Source organism: Neophocaena asiaeorientalis, unplaced genomic scaffold (genome assembly GCF_003031525.2).
Source record: "Neophocaena asiaeorientalis asiaeorientalis breed wild unplaced genomic scaffold, Neophocaena_asiaeorientalis_V1.1 scaffold229, whole genome shotgun sequence".
Taxonomy (NCBI): domain Eukaryota; kingdom Metazoa; phylum Chordata; class Mammalia; order Artiodactyla; family Phocoenidae; genus Neophocaena; species Neophocaena asiaeorientalis.
Genome location: NW_020174096.1, coordinates 1,161,654 through 1,186,659, shown reverse-complemented (window position 1 = coordinate 1,186,659; position 25,006 = coordinate 1,161,654). Strand labels below are relative to the sequence as shown.

Here is a 25,006-nt window from a genome sequence, read left to right as displayed (position 1 = left end):
ACCATAATGCCTTCACTTAATTTCAATAGCTTCCCAGCTGGTTTTCCAACTGCTCTCAAACACACCAAGCATCCTCCCTCTTCAGTGTCTTCACTTTTCCCTATGCCAGATACACTCTTCCTCCCCAAATCTGTATGGCTTATCTCATGCAATCTCTCCTGTCCTGAGTCTGCTCAAATATTGCCTTCTCAGTGGGCCTTTCCACAACTACCATATACTAAATGGTACAACAACGTTCCTTCCCTCCCTGCCCTGCTTTCCTCCTTCCTGTAGCTCATATTATCAGTGACATACTCGCTATACATTTACTTGTTTATTGCTTATCCTTTGCACTATGGCCCCCAGAACATAAACATCCTGAGGTCATAGGCTTTTTGTTCAGTGTTGAACCCACCGCCCCTTGAGCAGTGCCGGGACCATGGTAGATGCTCAATAAATATTCACAGAGCAAATGAATGGGTCATGGGGTAGAGCTTGGGAATTTGTTGTCGTTGACAAATAAATACTGAGATTATAATCAGATATGATTACTAGTAGCCTATACTTAAGGTTGTTGAAGGGGAAAGAATTCCCCTGACAGGATAAGGGACTCTGTAAATCTACACAGGAAAGACAAAAGGTGAGAGATTGAAATCTGGCTTCTTGTACATCAGAGGACCTTTTCTAAAGCATCAGGGTAATATACTCTGAATTTATCATATACTTATGAATTTATCAAAATCTGCCTGTCTACCAAGTGCCAGGCACTGTGCTGCTGGAATACCAAGATGTATGAGATTTGGTACCTTCCCTCAAGGGATCTATTCGATAGAGGCAACACTTCAGGCTTTCTGGGATGTTCCCTCATTCCCCTTCTCCCTGACATCAACCGGCCATATAACTGTATCCAAGAGAGGCACGTACTTAATACCAGGCTTGGACACACTTACATGACCTAACAAAAGGGTTAGGAGTCTACAAAGTAGATGCCCAGAATGCTCTTGCACTGCTGGCCTTGGCTTCTCCTTCCAGAAGCATTGACTACCATATTCTCATTCTGAGCTCAAAGTACGGAAGAGTGATTGTTCTTGAAAGTCGGCAGGTTGGTGTTCAAACCATTTCTCCCCTCATCCTCACACCTCATGAGAGTAAGAGGGGGGTGAATTAGTCTTTTTTTGTTTGTTTGCTTTGTTTTGCGGTACGTGGGCCTCTCACTGTTGTGGCCTCTGCCGTTGAGGAGCACAGGCTCCGGACGCGCAGGCTCAGCGGCCATGGCTCACGGTCCCAGCCGCTCTGTGGCATGTGGTATCTTCCTGGACCGGGGCACGAACCCGTGTCCCCTGCATCGGCAGGCGGACTCTCAACCACTGCGCCACCAGGGAAGCCCTGAATTAGGCTTTTGAAGTACAAGATTTGAGAGTGTGGAAACTCTGGCCCCGCGGGTCATGGACTCCCTTACATTCACTCTTTGGTGTAGTTCAGCCTTCGTTTCCTCATCATCCCACAGGTCATCAGGAAGAGAGTTGAAATCAGCCTGCCACTGAGATACAAAATCTTGTTTGTGGTCCGGACGCCTTAGAAACTGCTGGAAATCTGTTCTGTAAGGCATTCAGAGAATCAGACGGAGCTTATATGTCCTGCCTGTAAACTACACGGTTGTAACTTTGGAAACTTTACTTACCTAATATCATATAAGTAAGCAATCACCATATGCTGGCCTTCTCTCAGGTGCCTGAGTACTGTTTTGATGGAATTTATATAGGAATTTTCTATCAGTTTCCAGTAAGGTACTAAAAATGATCGTATTTCCTGTTAAATGGTAAAGCATAAAAATCATAATTTCAAAGTGAAAATTCTGTGTAATTGAGTCAAAAGGGCACTACTAAGCAAGAAGATCAAGTTGCAACTGTAGCCACTTAAGGCATCTCTGTGAAACTTCTTGCTCCTCCTTCCTCCCCTCCCCCAGCTAATTCCTATTTCAAATCATTTTTCATGTCTGAGCGCAGACATATTTTTTCCCAGAAATCCTTCCCTGATCCATCAAGTGTATAGGGTCATCCTCTGAAGTTCTGAAGTCCCACCTTAGCACCCTGTACTTCTCTCATTAAAGAACTGATGGCATTAATTATAACTGTTTATTTATTTGTCTATATTCACCTCTAGAACAGCAGTCTCATAAAATCAGGAAGAATTACTATCTTATTCACCACTAAACAGTTTTTCCTATAATTACCACAATGTCTGGGACATAGTAAGTGCTCAAGAAATATTTATTGAATGAGTGAATTGAATAATCACAGACCTCACATTTTGCCTAAGTTGGAGAACACCTAGGGTTCTTGTCAGGGTGATGATGAGTTATTTCTCTGAATTCTCCCTTGAGGTTTTACCTTTGCTGTAAAGTGCACCATGAAAATCAGAAAGTTTCTTTTACATTATCTTTAATGATGCAAATAAACAATGAAAAATAAGAAGTAATCAAGTTGAAATAAAATTGAAGATACTTTTTTTTTTTTTTTTTTTTTTTTTTGCGGTACGCAGGCCTCTCACCACTGTGGCATCTCCCGTTGTGGAGCACAGGCTCCGGACGCGCAGGCCCAGCGACCATGGCCCACGGGCCCAGCCGCTCCACGGCACGTGGGATCCTCCCAGACTGGGGCACGAACCCGCGTCCCCTGCATCGGCAGGCGGACTCCCAACCACTGTGCCACCAGGGAAGCCCCCATATTATATTTTAATATAAACTTTCTGTATGAATTTTTCCCTTATTGGTTGTGCATTTATTTATTCAGGGGCTTGCACGTGGGGACCTTGGAGGTCATCTGGGCTAACTTCCTCTTCAACTGAGAAATGCCAAGAGATCTAGAGACAAATTATCCAATCTCTGTGGACCTCACTGATACATTAGGCACATTTCAATGCAACCCCCTTTAGGGTCACACAACTTGTGTTAGTGGAAAATGCTTCCTGTGTTGAGCAGAAATTTGCCTTTCTGTATTTTCTACTTATAAGCCCTAGCTGTGCCCTTTGGAGAAGGACAGTCTACATTCACACCATCTTCTCTATGACAGCCTGTCAAATATTTGAAGATATTGGTGAGGAGAAGTAGGCTGGGATTCAGGATGAAACTCGCTTGCTTTTGTATTTCCAGCATCTAGTACAGCATTTGCAAATAACAGGTACTCAACAAATGTTAATATAGATGTAAGCGGAGTCACCTGAACCCAATTTTATCATCAGTTAAATTTTCAGGAGACTGGATGGCACTGGATGGCTTCATCTGGTTCTAAAGGCCTATGATTCTATGTCTAACCATACTTCAAGTATTCATTTATCATACACATTTACAGTTCTTTCAACGCTCCTCTGAAATTATTTTAACACCTTTCTCTTACCTAGAGCCCCTCTCTGGTGTCTAGTTTTTCATGATCTCTCTTAAAAGATGTGGTATCCAGAGTGGTGCTGAAGACCATTTTAAGTAAGCTGACTACTAAACTTCCCTCCTGGTGACTTCAAGTCATTAATTAACACTCTGTGCAAGGAGAGTTACCACCTAGGAATGGACCTAATTGAACTAACATCCTGTTCACAGTTCTTATTTATTTACAAGAACTTCATGAGAAATTGTCAAATGCTATTTTGAATTCAAGGTATACTATGTTCATGGTACCTCTCTGACCTACCTACTCAATCTTGCTGTCAAAGAAAAGGAACAGGCCAGTTCAGCAGGACTTAGTCTTAGTAAACCTGTCTGACCTCTGGGTGATCACTTTGTATGTTACAAGTGCTCAGAGACATGTATTTAATAATTTTCTTTCCAATTTTGTCAGGGATTAACATCTGGATCATTGGTCTTGTATGCTACTAAATCCCGTCCACCTTTTGTTAAACATTTAGTCATTAGCCCACATCTGGTCTTCTAGATTCTCCCGTATCTTCTGTGATTTCTATGAGTTATCGATAATGTCCCATCTGTAGTTTATTTAATTCTCTGGGATGTTATTTTTCTGAGTCTAGGCACTTGAACTTATGTGATGTGACTAGATGTTAAGACCTATCCTTTCCAATTAAATAGTCTTCTCTTCATTGACTGAAGCATAATAGGAAATTGGGCAGCCAAAGCAAGTATCCTCCAAGCTTCAGAAGCTAGAAAGCAAAGACCTATCACTCCACTGCCTCCTTGGTGGTCTCTGAACCTTCCCTTGGGGCTGGCAAAGGGATAAGGACCCAGGCTCCCCTTGAACTTGGTTGCTGCCTCCACCTGAGAGAGCCAGATATGGAAGCAATCCCCCTCTTTCTCTCACTCTCTCTCCTTCCCCATGCCTATTGAGGTAAGATATATCTGGGGTCCCTGGAAGGCCTGGAACTAGGGTTGCCAGATAAAGTATAGGATGCCTATATATACTTCATTGATTATCTCAAATTTAAATTCATTTAACTGGGCATCTGTTTTTCCTCTCCATTAGTAGGTAAGCTGTGCAGCTCATGTGTGAGAAGCTTAGAGTAGAAAAGGACTAGGGTAGGTCATGTGGTCTGCTTTGTTTCCAGGTTCTAGGCTAATTCTCCTTGTAGCAAAAGGAGTTCTCTACATGGTTTCACTTAGGCAACTAGAGGTCTGGGCTGTATATCCTCCCATCGTCCCTCCAGACCAGCTCCCCATCCTTCACTCTCCATCCTGCTCAGTGATTGCTCTAGGAGGCTAACTCATGTGAACTACTTCAGGAAACTCCCTTGCCTTCCACCTCCCAGTCAAGAGATGTGAGAGCAGGAAGGACATGAGGTTTGGTTATATGCTTCCCTTCTCCTCTCTGCTGGTCACTGTGGGTGGCTGCATCCTCTGGGAAGGCCACAGCCCCTGGCAGGTGGCCTTCTCCATGCACAGGTCTTCCTGAGGTCTGGACATCTGCTTCCTGTCCTCACCTTCTCAGGCCTAGGGGCCATAATAGCTCTTGGCTCTCTCTTGTTGAGGGTAACAATCTAATCCTTGTAGATTTTCTCACTTACTGGCCACATACATATAAATCATCCTTTATTCAACTTTCTTTAAATTATCTTCTGTTTTCTGCCAGGATCCTGACTAGAAGATCTACAGTGGAAGCTGATGCCATATCTCAGTGTGAATATTTATTTTTCACTCATGTTCTCTATTTCCCTCTTGTCCTCTATGAATTTATTTCTCTCAAGGGCTTCAATGTTTGGATTCAAGGATTAGATTTTAATATTTTTGTCCCTCACTCTCCAACTCCTACCAAATAATATCATTTTAATTTTATCTCCTTCCCAACAACCACTTCTGTATCCTGCTTCTATGACAGTTCTTGAATATGTTCATTCTTCAAAGTAGCTACTATTTGGCTGAGTGATAGTAATTACACACATCTGTAATTCTATCATTTAATGCTCTCATCTTCAAATATTTTCTGTTCTAATTTCTCCCTCAATGCTAATTAATTCATCAAAGCCTTATCGAGCTTCCCTGGTGGCGCAGTGGTGGAGAATCCACCTGCCGATGCAGGGGACACGGGTTCGTGCCCCGGTCCGGGAAGATCCCACATGCCGCTGAGCGGCTGGGCCCGTGAGCCATGGCCGCTGAGCCTGCGCATCCGGAGCCTGTGTTCCGCAACGGGAGAGGCCACAACAGTGGGAGGCCCACGTACCGCAAAAACAGCCACAACAACAACAAAAACCTTATCAAGAATCTCTAACATACTCTTCACTGTATTTGACTCTGTATTGAATACAGTGAATGTTTACAATTTAATTGAGGAGATAAGTAAGACATTTCCCTAGGAATGTTCAATAACAATTGCAATTCATGATTGGGTCTCAAGTGCCTGGCACAGATGGCCAGGGCTAACAGTTCATAAGAGTAATAAGCCATGGAGGATTGGAATTAAGAAGACAGGGACTGAGTCTTTCAAAAAACTCTTTGTCTTTTAAAAAGTTTTAAAAGAAAGACCATTCTGTGTGATTGTCCCAAGGTGATTTATCTATTAAAGCAGCCGATTTGCCTAGGTGACAACTGGGCTTTGCAGCTGTCAGAGCATAAAGAACTGAATAGAGCTTCCAGGGCTCACCTGGGCATCTCCTTGCCTGACACTAGGGTACCCATTCAAAGAGCTGAGGCCAGATAGCTCTCTGTTCTTTTATTAGTTTAGTTAGCTTCAAAATTTTCCTTCTATTTCTAAAAAGTCAGGGGTTAAACTTCATTTGAAAGCATTATGATATGGGCATGACAGCATGGTTGGAGGGCTATAATTTGCTGGATATGTGTTCTGGGGAAGATATTCTTCCAGGAAACTGCATCTCTGCTTGTCCCTGGGGTGAAAATTGGTCCTCAAAAACCCATTTGTTCCCCTGATTGCAGCACTCAACAGCCGCTCAAAGCGTGACTCAGAAATTTTAGGGAGGAGAGAAAGCATGGGATGTGATTCAATGAGTATTCTCAAAAGATCACCTCGGCCTTTTGATGAATATATATATTACCAGCTACAAAAGGCCTTTTGGATGGTGCAAATAATGGTGTGAATCTTCCTATAAAGAGGAGAAAGAACAGATTCTACTAGCTTGAGTCTAAACCGCCGTACCTCAGAAATTGGTTCATTCACATAAACCCATTCTTCTGATCCTGGCTTAGGTGGGGGTGGCACTACTGGAGCAGGTGACACATCTGTAGAGTCAGCAGGTGATTTCTTTACTGGAACTTTCCCTCCTGGAGATTTTCCTCTGGGAGAACCTTAAACATGCATATTAAATCATGCCATTACAAGGAGATGAATGGGACCAGATTGTGGTGGGTGGGTAAACCTATGGTGTCATGGATCTCAGGCAATTCATTAACTACTTTTTAAGCAACTTTGGGCAGCCTTATCAAATAAAAAATAAAAAACGTCATTCTCTATAGCCCCCAAATTAACCAATAATACCAAAAGCAATTTTTTTTTAAAGCAATGCAACTTCTCTTGTCCAATTAGCTATGGAAAACAACTTGATATTTTATTTTCATTTCTGTCCTTGCTTCCACAATGAACACACGGGTTTTACAAAGTTTAGGCACCAGAAAAAAGTGTATTTTATTTACTATTGCAAAAACTGGCAAACTAAACACTCACCCTGAATGAGAAAGAGAGTAGCTGTAACAGGAGCGGTGCTCTTGGTGTTTTTTTGAAACCCAGGGGAGGAGCAGGGAGAAAGAATGCTATTGTAGGAGTCAGTGAGGGATATAGCGGAGGAGAAGGGGTACCTCCTGAATATTCCCACATTCCCTGGATGAGACAGAGGGCTTCTGAGCGGGAGAATCTATATCTCTTTCTACAGTCAGGGTGTAGGGATGAAGGCGACTGCTGTACCGTAGGTCTGGCTGAATTAAGGCATGGGCGGGAAGGGAGAAGAAGGGAGCGGGGAGAAGGAGAGGGAATCGAAAGAGAGAGGAAGGAGGAGAAGAAAGAAAAGGAGGTGGAGAAGGAGGAAGAGAAAGAGGCCTAATTTCAGCTCAGAATCCAGAAAGGGCGTGTGCCCCACTCTCCGTGAGAACATCCAGGGGGGAATCCAGACCCGCGGAGCAGTACCCTATGGTCTGAAAGATCTTGGGACTGATCAAACTACCTTAACTCGGAAAGCACTGATATTTCCTGAAAGGATCAAAGTTATAGTTTAGAAATTCACTCAGTTTAAATTCCACTTATTTTCAGTTTCCTTATTAAGATTTTAGATGCAGTTTATAGATGCCTACAGAATTTGCAGCACTTTCTTTCCCCAAAATATATTTCTTTGAGTATTATTTAACGACAATGCTGTTTAGAAAAGTAAATACATCTTCCACTTTTATACTAGTTTAAAATGTATGGATTATAAGTAAAGGGGATATTGTTAATTATGTCATATGAACAGTTTAAATGACTTCTGCTTATACAATTGAAACCAGTATTCGTCATCTACAAGTTTAATATTCCATCTAGGTATTTTTAATTAGAAAAATTTAAGAGCATCTTTTTTCAGGTGAAAACCAAAAATGTTCATAACTTGATATATTTTTCTATATGATAATTTTTCATTCTCTGAACTGAATCTCTGGTGAAATAAAAGTGACAATACTATGGCCACTTTAAGATGAATTTCTCAAAGGAGAATTCCTAAGGAGAACTTTGTAATTATAAACGTGAGACTGGAATGAGTTCCTTTTTCTTCTTTTCTTACATATCATGATCATTCAGTGAAAACTAAGGGAGCCAGGGAACATTTTTGGACGATGTGCTTTGATCTCATTTAACTTTTATCTAATTGTTAACAATGAAAATGCAAGGGTAAAAGATTTGAATGAATAAAAAATGTATCTATGTCACAGTGAGTGAAAGTAGATGCCACTTTTGAACAAAATCTATCGACATCTCAAATGTCATGAGGGTCATTCCTTGCGCCACCCACGCAGCCATATGAAGACTTCAGTTTCTAATAAGATATTTGCTTTCATTTGGAAGTTGGATTATTGAGTCCTCAGTGTGGCCATTCTTATGCATAAAATTCTGGAGAGTAATCTATGCTTAGCATATAGTAAAGATAGATTTTAGCAAATTTTTTTTTTTTTTTGGTCCAGTTATAAGAACCTAATGGTATTACACAGAAGCACGTGGAGCAAGAACAAGTATAAATAAAATAAGGTCAAAAGAAAAATGCAATTTTAGGACATGGGATTTATTTAATCATTTTATCTGTAAAGAAATGGTCAAAGTTGAACCTATAGAGCAATAGGCTTGAGCAAAGAAAGTAACATAGTAGGAGCTCAGTAAAGGTAAGAATAAATTTCATCTATTGATGAGAGGACATTAAGAAAACTAGAACACTTTCAGATTAAGTTGGCACTACTCAGGGAGATGAGAGGATTGTAGGAAGAAGGAAAAGATGCAAAAAGTCTGATTTTTTTTTTAAAAGAAAGGCATTATTATTACCTTTCAGTCCTAAAATATTTCCTGGTAGGATCTGGCTTATTAAGGGCTTCCCTAGGTAGAAGTTAGAGGACTGGTTAACAGTGATGGCTTTCTTATTGCCTCGGTTCAGCGAAAAATGACTCTGGTTGGTGACTGAAGTGGAGACTCAGGATGCCTTGGATAAGATAAAAATTTCTGCTCTGCAGCAATGTGGCCAGGAAGAGAAAGAGGTCAGTGCCAGGTAAGGAGCCAGAGATGGAACATGAATCAGCTTATTCTCCAAATCGCTATTGAGAAGGTAGTTTGGAAAAGTTTTCTCTCCTTGGTGTCCTAGAGTTCATGTTGTTAGTCTACGTGGAGCTGGAGCTATGGAACGTGGACAACTATAAAGTAATGAGGACTGGTTATTTGGAATCCTTTATAGGACCTGATTTTAGTATAATTATACTCAGTGACAAGCGTTGGAAACTCCTTAAGTCAATTTTGCAAAGGATTCCCCTTTTTGCCCAGTCTTTAATAACTTGGTCTGGAGTCAATAATCATATCCCATACTTATTTAGCCCCATTTACTCTGAGCCAGATTCTGTGCCAGCTGCTTTTTTGTAGTTTTACTAATTCCTCACTACAGCCACAGAGAAGTTATTTTTATGACCTCATTTTACATACGAGAGAACTGAGACTCACTAAGGTCAAGTTACTTGCCCTAAGTCACTCGTATGGTAAATGGCAGAGCTAGAATGTCGGCCCAGGCAGGCTGGCTCCAGAGTCCATGCATTTGACTATCATACTTTATTGCCTTTTAGTGTCTATTGATGTAATTCATGTTCAAAAGTGTTCATTAGATTGATATTTAGAAATTTGCAAGCTTTAGAGTAGTTCTTTTAATACTATTTGCTTAGCTCATAAATTGATTTTAAGACTGTGTTCTATTTACATTGCATTACAATTAAATTACAATTTAATTTTTCTACTTGTGGTGAAAATTTTATTAAAAGCTACAGTCTGAGAAGTCAATTCATTGAAAGACTCACACTAAAGAGTATAAATAATATTATTTAACTCATTTATATTAGATGATGGTATTAAGGCAAAATCCAGGGAAGCTATGAGAATAGTGCTGAGAGCTAATATGGAGTGTTGATGACATTCGCCAAAGTGTAAAGAGGCTCTAACTTTCCCTTCTCATAGGTTAATGATTCCTAACAAAACACTACCTTATTTATTTATTTTGCGGTACGCGGGCCTCTCACTGTTGTGGCCTCTCCCGTTGCGGAGCACAGGCTCCGGACGCGCAGGCTCAGCGGCCATGGCTCACGGGCCCAGCCCCTCCGCGGCACGTGGGATCCTCCCGGACTGGGGCACGAACCCGTGTCCCCTGCATCGGCAGGCGGATTCCCAACGACTGCGCCACCAGGGAAGCCCTACCTTATTTATTTTGACTCTCCATTTCCTCATCTTTGAAGTGGGAAATGATCATTTATACTTCACAGGTGGTTGTGAGGATTATGCAAGAATATAAAAATTATCTTGTATAGTGCCTGGCGTAGGGTAGGTACTCCATAAGAGGTAGTTTGTTACTATGATTATGAATTATGTTATCAAAGGAGATTGTGGAATTTTGATATCTGAACCATGATTGTACATTAATCATCAACTTTCTGATGTGTGGCATCAACTTTCAGATGAAACCTAATGTGTTTTGCATGTGCTCTAAAATCTATTAAGACCTTGTACATTGCAGCACTCTCCAAATCGCTATTGAGAAGGTAGTTTGGAAAAGTTTTCCAAAGAGAGTACATTACATACTCTCCTCTGTTTAAGGTCCCAGGTGATAAAAAAATGTATGTTAGAAATTAATCTTAGATAAACTTAGGGCTTTTTATTTCTATTTCAAAGTATTGTTATATACATGTTGCTTTTAAAATTGTAATCCAACTTAAATATTTTGGGGAACAGGACATATTATAAGTAATGCGTTAGAAATAACTGAATGTTTCTGATATTCCAATGGCTAAAATAGAACAATAAGTCTTGGGCATCAATACAGTAGTTCTTCAACTTTAGGGATCACCAGAATTCCCTAGAGGGCTTATTAAAACACAAATTGCTGGACCCCTCCAGGAGTTTCAGATTCAGTAGGTCTGGGGTGGGACCAAGCATTTGTTTTTCTAATAAGTTCCCAGGTAATGCAGATGCTGCTGGTACAGGACTGAGCTTAAAGAGCCACCATGTTAGTAGATGCATCTAGGTATTTCAATTCCATTTCACTTTCATCTTTTTTCTCTGTTCTTCCATGTCTTTCCAATGAAATGTCATTAACGTTTATAACATTGACATAACATTTATTGCTACGTGGCCTGGTAGCACCTAAACTTTAAGTCAGATCAGAAGGCAAGCACTGGGACAGTCCCAACACTAATACATGGGCAGGCCAGAAGAACTAAAGAGATCATGATTTCCAAACATTTATTCCACAGAGCTCTAGTCCCAGTGGATACCCCTCCAAGAGAGAGTTCTGCAGCCACAATGTTTTGGGATATCACATAGTGTATCTCCTACTGCCTTAGAGATGATGATTACAGGAGATACATATCTATATTGACATCTATCTCAGTTGAGATGAAAAACATTTTAATTTGGTGTAACTCAGCATTTTCTGAAATTGGTTGATTAAGGAAAACTCTTCATTTAGCCCTTAATTAACACCTCCTATGTAAGGTCATAGAGTTGAAAAGCCCTTATTTTATGAAGGAGTAAAATGGGGCCATGGCAAATGGTTGAGGATAATAAGAAATGCTTTAAGAACACCATAAATACAATTGCAAATGGCATTTCCGTGTCAAGATTTTGGAGGGAGAAGGTTGGGATTGATCTAATACACAGAGAAAAATAGGGATGAATCGAAGATGCCAATAGCAGGAAACAATGATAAGTCTGAAGGAAGGAAAAAGGAGATGGCTCCTCAAACCATAAGAGATGTTTTCAGTATAATTGGTGTCAAACAGCCTGTGAGGTAAACAGATAACCAATCAACAGTGTTCACCCCCAATGGAATTAGTTCCAAATATTAAGAATTAAAATCATTAAGACTTCCTCTTAATGAAAGAAATCCTGTTATACATGCCAAAACAACAGCATTTCTATGTAAAAGAAAGACTTCTAAATCTTGATCGAGAGTTTACCTATTTCAAATATTATTGAACACAGTAGAAATTGTGTTTATGGAAATAGAAACACAATAGTAAAATAAAAGCAAAAAAATGTTTGAAAGTTCTTGGAGGTACTTAAACTGAGCTAACTGCATGACTCCAGTGAATATATATTTTACTGGTTGAGCTTGTAGTTGCTTATGGTTTGAGTGTGTATACTTTCATCTAAGGATGCTCTCAAAGCATGTGAATTATTATGTCTAACTTGACGATTTGGCACCTAATATGCATAAATATATTTAATTCCTATTTTTGATGATTCTATGCTGATCCTTCATTTGCTTTTGCTGATCACAATAAGAAATCAAGGGATGCATAATGTAAATGTGAAAATTATTCTCCTATTTGTAAACAGGTGAGATAGAGCAGAGCATAAATTATAGCCAAAATTATAGGTAAATTTTTCATCTCAGTGTTAACTCACCAATGACTCTAGTTGTATATGCCTATGAGGTCATATAATCAGAGAAGGGTAAGATTCTTTGAGAATCATGGTTATGCATCTTTAAATGCCAAAATAAAGATCCTTTCAAGCCTATCATTTTGTGAACATGGCACAGTCTTGGGCTGCTACTACACTGGCAACTTGTAATGCAAAATTAAACAAAGGTACATACTTCATGACAACCCCCTTTGTATGTACCCTGCAAAAGTCAACTGTATGTGTCCGTAACTGCATTTCAATCTTTCATTGGTTGGTGTAGCAGCTTCAATGTACAATCTAACTAATATGTTTTCTAAAGCCTATTTTCTTCTACCAACTATCAATTATTTACAAAATTTTATCCTCCTTATTTCACAGAAATAGTTAAAATAAAATAGAAAAAAAAAAAAAAGAAATTAGGGTCAGGAAAAATGCAACTTAAAGTAGAAGGTCAAAACCAGGAGAGGAATTAGAAAGCAGACTCTGGGATCTAGGTCCTTGCGCAGATACTAAAATCTTATAGGCACTAATTTGTTTCTGCACTTCTAGACAGCCAAAACAGAAAAGGAAGTGCTATCAGTTAGAGGTGCTAACTATCTAGCCATGCAGAGGAAGAAAGATTTTCCAGTTCCTTGATTCTGAATGAAATTTCCCACCTAGGATTTCACATAGGGGTGACTGAATGATGTGGTGGGCATACTATCCCTTCAGAAAATAAAATACCAGGTTATTATTGGTATAATAAATGTTTTACCTCCACTGCTATTGTGTTGAGGACTTTATATCAAAGTGCTTATCAGTGAAAGCAATTCTATGGGGGACCCAAGAAAATATGGTTCAGCAAGTAGTTTTCTGATGGCATAGCTTAGCCCAAGGATAACACCTATAATATCTATGATGAATGGATATTCTGTATCTTAGATGTTCTCTAAATTATTCTTCACAAGCATCACTTTTCTCAGCAGGACGTTTGCTAAGACCCAGGCTACAGAAACACTGAGGCTCTGTTTTATTGGCAAGGGCTTACGGTTTACAAATGCCCGAGAGAGGTATTCAGTGTGTACTACTACATAAATATAGCTATTTTCGCTGAAAATTATAAAATGAAGAATTATATTTAATCATATCTATCTTGATCTGTACCTTTTCTTTTGAGTGAAGTTTCACTCTTCTTCCCTTTTCCTTCCTGAAGAGATTCTCGATTACCATGCGGGGGTTCTAAACAAAATGCAACACATAATTATCATTGATGATTTTCTTCAATATCCTGGGCTATGATTTGTAAGCAATCAAATGCTATTTCTCAAAAACAGTTATGTTTGTGAACTGCCTAAAATGGCTTAGGCCTTTACTGTGAGTTAAAATTAATCTGAAGACAGACTGTGGATTGAAATTTCTTGAACGACAACCCTGATAGTACTATTCTATTTTGTGACATTGAGAAGTAGAGTCCTGAGCTTAATATCAACATTTGGTAGTGAATTTGATTGTAAACTCTTTAGTGCAATATAGTTGCAGAATCTTAAAAGTTAGTCACAAGTCCATTTGAAGCAGATGGCTCTATTTGGATATAGTTCACTGGAATGATCCCTATACAATAAGACAACTGGGTCTGTGACGAGAATGATGCCAAAACACCTTGAAGAAGAGTTAAATAACCACATTGCTTTGCTATGGAGCATCCTTGAACTTCTATTGACCCCACACTTGGTTGCCTTGTGACTTCTACATTCCACTGTGCATTGACTGTAACTTGTAATGCAAAGGATGGTTTGGGAATATATATGCTGGGTTCCCCGGAATCTAATTCAAAAATATATTGGAAAGGGAAAATGGGAAACTGATGAACTGGAGGTCAATAAGATGTCCCAAATTATAATCAGTTCTTTGAAAAAAAATCACTACATCCCACATAATTTACCAAACAAGTTCGGTCGTCTTCCTCTCTTTGCCCTGGGCTACAGTTTTTTGTTTTTGTTTTTCCTTCATTGGAAGAATGCACATATGGGACAATTTAAATGCTTGTGATGGAGAGATCATCCGATCTATTCTTTGTATTTAGAAGTGTTAGTTATAAGAATGTGTAAATACATAACTCATATCACTTACATTTAAACATCTCAGCTCCAAAAACCAAGATTCCAGAGAAATAAGACAAGGAAAGGATTAACCTTGAAACTTTGTTAACCTCCATAAAAGGACTTCTAAACATCAAAATAGTTGAACACCAAACTCATTCATAAATAAATAAATAAATCCAAACATTTGAATTAGTTCCTTTTTTTTTCTTAGAAATAAGCTTAATAAAAAAAGTCTAGATAAGCTCTTAGTTCCTTTAATAACAATACTCTGGGTAACCAACCATTGCTCTAAACTTTAGCAAAAGGCAACAGCAAAGAGGGTAAAAATAGAGATACCTAAGATGTTGAACTTATAAAATATTGTGAGCATGTCTAATTTCTGCTGGGGATAGCATGCACTCTGCCTATTTTTAAAAATTATTTCCAAAATGTATTCTGAAATTGCAAAATATATTCCTAGCAGCATGGATAGCAAGCATACCATACTCTGTCACACTCAGAGCTTGAGTTTTAAATTAAATTCTGACATTTGGTAGTAGACTTGATAATAAACCCTTTAATGGGACATACCTATGAAGTTTTTCAAATTTAATCTCAAGTGCATTTGAAGCAGATATAAAATACAGAACTGTAAAAAATTAATAAACAGAAAGCACAAATAAATAGAGTCAGGAAACCAGAAGGGGGAGCTCTCATGCCCTAAGAGGACAGCATTGCCCAACAGGAGGAAGGAAGACTCCTCTTCTTTCCTGGCAAGGACTCAGCCAATGAAAAGCCATGGACTCATCAAGTACTGTGGCCCTCCCAACTTCCTTTTCCCCTCTATAGAAGCATTCTCCTTCCCTTGTCATGCGGAGACTTGCACATGGCTTGCCATGGTTGCAGACCCTGAATTATAATTTCCTGCTAATTCTGAATAAACCCATCTTTGCTGGAGAAATATCTGGCAGTCTATTTGTTTCAGGTCAACAGACTCATATACAATGTAGACCCATATTTGGACAAAATGACTTTTAGTACTTAGTGTACTATGCTTCCTTCTTTACCCTATTTCCACCCTTTTTTTTTTTAGTAAATAATTTCTCTTTTCTTCTCAACTTTTAAAGAAGATTGTAATTGGATGTTTGCTTTGGGCTTGTTCAGAAGCCTTAGGTTTTTAGTTCTGCAAGTATGTTCTTTTGAAAAAAAAACTAAGTTATTTATATAAAAATAAACAAACCTGGGAACTTTCCTTCCTAAAATCATTTATCCCAGCTTCCCTGAGCTGTAAGGGCAGCGCAGCCTGTGCTATTGCCTCATCAACGTCTACTAGCACTGAGATCTCCTTGCAGTGATGCGTTGCAGTTGGAAGGCAGTTACTGGGCCCCTGGGGATTAATTCTTCTATATATTTTTAAAGATCAGGCACTAACCTGGCCCTTGGTGGAAAAAAGAGACAGATACAACCTCTCTTTGAAGCAACAATAGCTTTATTATTTATCCAATGCTCTGTATTCAAGTATACAATTTTATTTAATGTCACGAGCAAACTTAAGAAATTTAAAGACTGAACCGTGTTGTAACCAGAAATGCTAAAGATGGGTTTCAGGGAATGGCTCCAATCCACAGATACTCCTGACTGTGAGGCCGAGGGGAGGAAAGGGAGGGGAGGCCACGGCCATAGGTTAAAGGCCTAGATGGGTAACTCCAGGCTCCCTTGAGCCTCTGTGGAAACTGTCTTCCCTGGCTAAACAGCATTTTTAAGGTTTCCATTTGTCCTACAGACTACTGCTTTGTTTTTCTAACGGGGAAAGTATGTATGGTTAATTAATTGCTTTGTGCTTTATTGTTTCATGTGATAAAATATTTTTTTTAGAATTTGTGTATTTTGCCTTTAGTTAAGTCCCATTTTATTGAAGTACAATGGTCTTTAATAGACCATAATATATGTTATTAAAGTTTCCAAATGAATTTGTTTAATATAAATAAATCTAATTAAAAAAATCAGACCCATCTTAAATCTCCATGAAGTAGAAATATTATGGAGTTTAGAAATGCAATCATGACACAATATCAAGAATACCTAGGTAGACTTGTGTAACTGCACAGCCAGCTACTTACAAAGCTAAAAACCAGCTACTAGAGCCACATTTGTTTCATACACACAGCACCAAACAGATCCTGGCATTCTCCCAATATCACACATTTCAACAATTGAGGATTTTACTTTTGTCATTATATTGTCCACCACGTAACTTAATGGTCCTTAGTGGTTTAAGCTAAAAAATATTCTCTATACAAACTCTATTCATGTATGTTATATATTATAAATATACAAGTTTACTGAGATGTCAGGTGCTTGTTTCTACCCTTTTATAATCACATAGCACTGAAGAGTGACAGTTACGTATAAATTTTAGTATCTAAAGAATGCTGTTGGTATGTTTCCTTATTCCTGTGGACAACAGTTTGTGCTAACTCTCATTTTCTGAAGATGGTCTTGCTTTTTACCTAAACACAACTCTATCACTCTGCAAATAGACGTCTGTCCTCCTGATCTGCTCTAAGCTCCTTCTGGTATTCTCTGCGCCTTCCCTCCTCTCATCTGTGGTCTTATTCTAATCAGTAGATCTGGGTGTGAGGACTCCACATTCCTTCCCACACAGTAAAGTACCTCCGCTTTGTGACCGCCGTGCTCTCAGTAACTACTGCTTTTCCTCTTCATCAGAGCAGACAGCTTGCTTTCATATGACTGAAATTGCTCAAAGCCTGAATCTAGATAAATGGACTGGTACTATAATTTATAATTCTTTTCTAAAATGAAAATGAGAAACTGGCAAACAGGATTAGAAATCGTTCCGTCAATCACCTGATGCTGGTTTTCCTTTTGCAGCAGGAGTTTTGGAACGCTCACGCTGACTGTGGACTTCCTTCTCTTTTTCTGGTTCAGGAGGAGGGGGGAGAGGTGATGTAGCTTCAGTTGGGGAAACTTCTTCTTTTTCCTCAGCTTCCTTTTCTTTTAATTTCTTTTTCACTTCAAAAGGATGATAAGAATGGACTTTTATTAGCGGCTCCAGATACCTACTATTTCACTTGAACTAAGATAAACCTAAATTAATATAAAACTGCTCTTACTGAATTAGGGCAAACTTCATGTTTTAGGGATCTCCTTTAAATCATTCAGTCCTTAAAACTAAGATTTGAAGTCTTCTCTGCCTGGTTAGAAATACCGTTTACCCTGCCTCTGATGGGGATGATGATGATGATGTGTGTGTGTGTGTGTGTGTGTGTGTGTGTGTATCAGGTGGGAAGGCTTGTTGTGCCATGTGTAAAACCAACAATCTAGAAGTAGCTGGTGTGTTGCGATAGAAAAATAAATAATTATGTCAAAATTTCCAGGGGAAAAGCAAGGTGAAAAAGCACAAAGAGAAGATGTCAGAAGGACACGGAAGGGAAAAGAAATGTACGGCACCGACATCTAGGGGTAAATACATATGAAGCATTTAGAATGGTGCTCAGTACACAACTAAGTCTTAGCATTTCATTCTTTCATGCAGCAACTACTTATTGAATCTGAGTTGTGCCGTGAAGAAAAGGAAGGGTTATAACAAGGTAAAACTACACTAGTACTGTCAGTAATAATAATAATACGAACAATGCTAGGCAGAATTGTGGTTGCCAGAGATACAAAAGTAAAACAAAAGAGAAATATCACTGCCTTGTGAAGCTAAATAGGACAGAGTAAAGGGGGTCAGGAGTGCTGTGGGGCAGCTCTTAAAGTTTATTTAACCAGAGTGCTTTGCATGGTAGACCCGCTGAGAAGGTGGCATCTGAGAAAAGACTTGAACAGGTTCAGGGAATGTGTGCTCCAGGCAGGGCAGACAGTCAGCCCGAGGGGCTTGAGGGGCGGAGCAGGGCTGGTTCCCGAAGGTCTAGGCTCCTATCGTTGTTATGGCCCTTTGCCTTTCGGGATTCAGGCTCACACTTCCCAGCATGCCCTCCCGACCCTCCCTGACTTCCCAGCCCTCCACCCTGGAAACGGCCGCAACTTTACCCCTGTAGCAGGGGCAGTGAATAACTGCACCCATGTATGTTTTTTTTTTGCGGTACGCGAGCCTCTCACTGCTGTGGCCTCTCTCGTTGCGGAGCACAGGCTCCGGAGGCGCAGGCTCAGCGGCCATAGCTCACGGGCCCAGCCGCTCCGCGGCATGTGGGATCTTCCCGGACCGGGGCGCGAACCCGTGTCCCCTGCATCGGCAGGTGGAATCTCAACCACTGCGCCACCAGGAAAGCCCCATGTATGGCTTTTATATCCATACTCCCTTTGCCCTCAGATTATTCTTTTCAATTCAGCAAGGCAAGGAGGCTTCATTCTATTAGATTTTTTTTTCAAACTGGATTTTTTTCCTGATTATAGAAGTGATATATAATTATTGTTTTAAAAATTCCCACAATTTAGACAAATAAGCAGAAAGAGAAATTTCCTGTTGACTCTTTGTCATCCTTCTCCCTCATCAAGGATTGTACGGCTAAAGAGAAAACCACAGGCCCCAAATGGCATCACTTGTGCTAAATAAAGCCCACGATACCAAACCTAGACTTACTACCTGCCTCAGTTGCAGTTTCTACCTTCTTCAGAAATGTAATTTTAATCAACCAGCTTGGAATTTTCTGGTCAGTGCTAATGAGGTGATCTGTCATGTGGGTCCTCTCTATATATCCCCAGCCCCGCAAAGAAGAGGCAATCTGCATGGTAAAGACACCTGCAGTTCCCTTCCTCCAAAAAGAAGATGTCCTGGCCCAAAATAAACCTTTTTTTTTTTCCCCTTTTGCTAATGACTTCCCTGCCCCACCCTCCTATCTAAAAAAGCCTTCCATTTGTACTGTTCCACAGAGTGCCCTTCTAGTTGTTAGATGGGATGCTGCCCAGTTCATGAATAGTTGAACAAAGCCAGTTAGAGCTTTGAATTTACTGGGTTGAATTTTGTTTTTTCTTAGCATATATTGTCAGACTCTTTTCTGTGCCTACATATTTAATAATAAACATACTTTTAAAACCAAAAAAGGACAATTTAAATATAACCTGATTTTCCCTACTTAACAGTATATTATGATCATTTTTAAACAGCAGAATATTTATAGAAGTACCGTATCCTTTTATTTTTTGTTTTTAGCTTAATCAGGATGTTTAATAGAGAGCACTGGGCTAGGTAAATGTTTATTATTTTAATGACAAACTATTCATTAAAAATAATTAACTGATTGGAATGTAAATCTTAAATAAGTGGCAGTAGAGTCTGTTAATGTAATAAGTGATCAGAATGTAAAATCTTTAAGAAAATGTTGAAGTGAGTCTGATAGCTGGCAAAAACACTGATTCTAATTGGTAGATGTTTGAAGCTACAGCCTAGAATCAGTTTGCTTTTGCCTCCCAATCAAGACCCTAGAGGTTTCCTCCCTCCTCTCAGCCTAATTTCCGAGTGTTAAATAACATGTTAAGTCTCTTATATAATATATGGGTTGATTTTTGTTTTGTCTGAAAGCTTCACATGGGTGTTTTTGGGGAGCAGACATTTCGATATGGGTGCTTGTCTAAGCGTGAGCTCCTGGGTCCCCAAGGTGACTGTGGCTTATATATGCACTATTTTGGTGTCAGTTCACCGATACATTATAGTAGTTAGGTCATAAATCTAGGGATGGGAGACAGCATGCTATCAAGGCAGTTTTAGAATCCTTGTGATATTAAATTTGACCATTTTTTATTATACCAAGAAATTGCAGTTGTCAATATAGTCAGGGGTGATTGATAAACAAAAAGGAAAGATTTATTTCTGAATTCATTTCTCAAAGGTAAGATCTCCATTGAAGTCTGGCATTGGCAGTGTATGAGATTAAAATTCCTTTCAATGACAAATTCCAATAATACTATGAAAAGTTAATGGGCAATTACTATTGGTTGAATGAAGGAGGAGGGAGGTCGGGATGGTTTAATGTAGGTGAGATGCACCCAGGAGCAGGCTTATAAATAAGTAGTTAATAGTCAGTAAATTCATACCAACACAAGAAGATTTGGGGGGAATAATCTGCCTAGTGTTTTCATCCTAAAAGGATAATTCACTCATTGTTTCCTTATAATGCTGAGGTCAACAGATTGAAATCTATAACATCCTATAACATCCTTCTCTATAACATCCTTAATTTTAACTCTGCTATTTTTTTCACCTGAAAACAACCTTTCAGCAAGATGACCTCTTTTGATTAAATTAAATTAAAAGGAAGAAAGAAAAATCTTTTATTTAGAAACATCTGCAGTGGAAAGCTAAAATCAGAGGTAGAAGACACTTATAGAGTGTATGATCCAAAGAGAAGAGAGAAATTTGCAATCGCATTTTCACTTCCTCCTAAATTCATTAAAACCACACATTTTCGTTATGTAAGCTCAAAATTATAGAGAACTGTAATTACCTTTATTCTCTTTTTTCATTATTTCAGTCATAAACGTTTCCTTTACTTTTTGGCACAAAGACTGCTTATCTATGTCAGCATTAATTTTTATCAAAATGTTTTCTGGCTCCGTAAACCATTGCTCCAATAAAGGCCAGTTGTCCAAGAAGCCTACAATTCTGCAAAACCCAAATGTTATATGAATATAGCATATTGACTGAAAGATTAGAGTAACATTAAGCATGATTTATCTGATGAATGTAATGAAAAAATAAGCTGCCAAAAAAAAATCTGAAAAAGCAACTTTAAGAAATCTACAGGCAATGAAATACTATCCACTTTAAAGAAGAAATCATTTAATGCTGTCTAGACATATATTTTGGGGTATATGAATGAGGAAAAGAAGATTTGGCAATTCTATCATTTCAGGAAACCTTTAGTGTGGGTTCACGTCTCTAAGTGAAGATCTAAGGAAACATCACCTATACTCATAACAGACTAAACCCTTCTGATGGTGGCTACAGCCTGGGCCATATAGGTCATCTACTTTTTCTTAGAGAAGTTAAAGAGACCTTTGTGTAAGTATAGATGGTTCTGACTTATTTGCTTTACTCAAATTTACTCTTGGAATGATTTTTGAAACAGCCTTGTCTTCCAAGAGTAGACAGGCTTAACGTAGCTCAAATTCCTCTTCCCTGGTTCACTTCATATTTTTAGAGTTCTAAAGGTTTCAAAAAATTGTCTAATTTTGTCTAATTTTTTTTTCCAATGAGCAAATCGCATACAGTTGAAAGAAGGTTTTTTAAGCATAACTTCATTTTAGTAGCACAGAAGTGGTTTTAGAATTACACTCTATAGTCTGATGCCTAGCTCTTTGACATTCCACGATCTTCCTTGGCATTTGCTGAATGAGGGCTGAATTAGGATTCCATATAATGAACTTGTAAGTTCATGTAGCCATAAAGGGAAATGTTGCCTGATTTAATTCTTTTCTTCCCAGACTATGATGACTTGCGCTCTGAATATAAAAGCTAACACATAAATATTTCACTCAACATCAAAGCTACTTAGTTTTGTTTTACCTGTAAAAGACTGAATGCTAAGAAATACATTTATTTTCTAGATCTGATGATTCCAAAGTGACTAGTTGTCAGTCTGTTCAAAGGGTAAGAAACAAGAAGCAAGACATTGCGTTTTAAACTAACCTATGCTGTATTTGATCTCTTAAATTCTGGTCTTCATCCACATCTTGGTTTTTAGCAGCTACACGTTGATTTATGTCTTCATGAGGAGTTTCACTTGAAAATGCTTCAGCTATATTATGGAAATTACTTAATTAGACAATTTGCTAAAGCAGTCAAAGTTGCAGTAGCACTGCTAAAAGGTACTGATACAAGAAAGTCAAATAGACATGGTCCTGCCTTTGGTCCAATATTAATGAAAATGTTTAACAAAATGTTGAAAAAGTATAGTTTTGGGATCAGAATTCAAATTTCCCTTGGAAATTGGGGAAAAGGAGGTAAAATACAACATTAAAGAGGAGCTGTAGTTTTAAGGTAGAGCGTCTTGGGACTGACCTTGAAGAGATGAGAATAAAAAATGATGGTTTGTCATAAATAACAAATTAGGAAACAATTAGAAAATCAACACCATGCTGTAAAAGCTAAGAATGAAATAGCAAGGTGGCCATAAAGTCAAATATACAACTTATTTGTGGATATATTACAGTACAATAAAGTGATTAATCTTTCTTTCTAAACTTTATGATTTTTCTAGAAGAGACATAAAGGAATATATGACAAGAGACCAAAACCAAAAACGATCTTAACTTCTCTGATTGAGTCTTATTCAGGATTAAGGTGCAAAGTCCAGAGTACTCATGAATTCAGAATAAATGGAAAATCATAAAGAGGAAAAAAACCCTTGAACTAGATTAAAAGGAATTAGATTACTCAGTCAATGCAAGAGAACATTGAAGAGCGAATTAATAGTGTTCAAGAAAATGAAGGACCTTCACAGGATATAGCAATCGATTGTTCTCCCTTTACATTCATGATAGAAAAAGAGGAAATTAAGTATTATAAGTAATTTAGAAATGACTTAAGGTATATGGGAGGATATGCATAGGTTCAATGCAAATATCACACCATTTTATACAAGGGACTTGAGCATCCTTGGATTTTGGTATCCGAGGGGGTTCTGGAATTAATCCCCTATGAATGCTGAGGGGAGACTGTATTCCATTATTTTATATTCACAACAAAACTTGTGAAGTAGGATTGTGATTCTAAAATTGTCCCAAATGGCATAGTTCATAAATGACAGAGAAAGGATTTGATTCCAGTCAATCTAATTCCAAGCCCTGAACTTCTTTTTAATTTTTAAATGATTTCTTGAACTATACCTGCCCAAAAGAATGCATACATGATTATACAGCTCAATGACTTCCCAAACTGAAAACAGCACCCAGATCAAGAAACAAACATTATCAGCCCTAGAAGCTCCCTCGTATTTCTTTACAGTCACTATAAGTGACTAAAGTTATCCATCCAGAGCCTGCACTCAAAGCCTCTCAGTACCTCTCCCCATATTATGAACACCGCTGTTCCCTCTCAGGCTGACCAATGGCCCAAGGCACTGGCTAAAAACCCAGGCAGCCACTACTCTTCCCTTCTGACAAAAGCTTATGCTCCCACACTGGCTGAACCTTCTCCTTAGGTCTCCTGGTCTCCTACCAGTTGGCTTTGAGTCTGGGCCACTCCTCTCTGCCCAGCCCTGGCAGGACTGAGGTTCAGTCTTTGAGGCCGCTTGGCTTCGGCTGCATGAAGGCTGCTTCCCTGTAATGACATCCTTCAGGCTTCCCCATGGACCGCAAGCATTGCCGGGCCATGCTGCAGGCAATGCTGGTGACTGGGCTCCCACACCCCAGCCCAGGCCTCAGGACCCCAGCCCACTTGTCTGGGAGGAGGAGAGAATAACACCTTTATTTTGAAAATCTGTCCTCCTTTGGCTTATATGACATTACTCTCCCTGGATTTCTTCCTTTCTCTCTAGCTGCTGCTTCTAAACACTTCTTCCTTTGCTCTCCCCACTGGCTGTCTTGGCTGTCATCCTGGGTATTTTTTAAAATACACTTTTCTTCCTAGATGATTTGTCTTACCTTCAAGCCCTTAACTTTAGTACACACTTCCCTCCTGACATCGAGACCCATTTATAGAACTGCCCTCTGAACATCTCAGCTTAAAAGTCCCATAGGTACCACGTACTTCAAGTTCAACATGTCCCTAAAGAAACTCTTGTGTTTCTTTCCATATTGTCTAAGTGAATGGTATTATCATTCAAAAAATTGTGCCAGTCAGCAACTTGAAGTCACCCTGTTCTCCCTGCACTAAATTCACAACAAAATGAATGCCCCCATCCCCACTGATCAGTAAGTTCTATAGTTTCCCCCTAAATAGCACCCGAAGCTGACTCTTTTTACCTTGCCTCTCTAGCTGTCTTAATGCCTTTGTTGCTTTTCAGATGGTGATAGTTTTATAACTCATTTCATTGCTTCCAGTCTCACTCCCCTTCCAATGCATCCTCCACACTGCAGCTAGAATGACCATTACAAAAAGCATATTGAATTGCATTAAATCTCAGCTTTAATAGAATTCGGTGACCTCACATGGCTTCAGGATAAAGTTCAAACACTTTAACTTGGGGCAAGACTTTTCAGCTGGCCCCTGCCTACCCTCCAGGCTCATTTCTGTCACTCTTCCACACCCTGCTGCCTCTCAGTCCTAATGATAAACTTGCTGTTCTCTAGACGGACCCTGCTTGCCGATTCCCTCGCCCTTCCTCCCTGTCTTGGTCTGGTAAATCTCTTCCCATGCTGGGCTCACCTAGTATAGCATATAAGTGACTATATTATAATAATCAGCTTACTTTTGTTTCTTCTCCCACTACATTGTCAATGACTCGAGGA

General features: G+C 39.1%; 1 protein-coding gene across 1 annotated transcript in view; it reads right to left on the bottom strand.

Annotated features, from left to right (window-relative positions):
* The window catches only part of SPEF2 (sperm flagellar and cilia associated 2), a 173,136-nt gene that overhangs the window by 73,695 nt on the left and 74,435 nt on the right, over positions 1-25,006 (bottom strand). Inside the window, 7 exon segments of the mRNA XM_024754637.1 lie at positions 1,439-1,577; positions 1,661-1,788; positions 6,567-6,715; positions 13,680-13,754; positions 17,465-17,629; positions 21,061-21,218; positions 22,245-22,353. Coding sequence (XP_024610405.1) covers positions 1,439-1,577; positions 1,661-1,788; positions 6,567-6,715; positions 13,680-13,754; positions 17,465-17,629; positions 21,061-21,218; positions 22,245-22,353 — 923 coding nt within the window.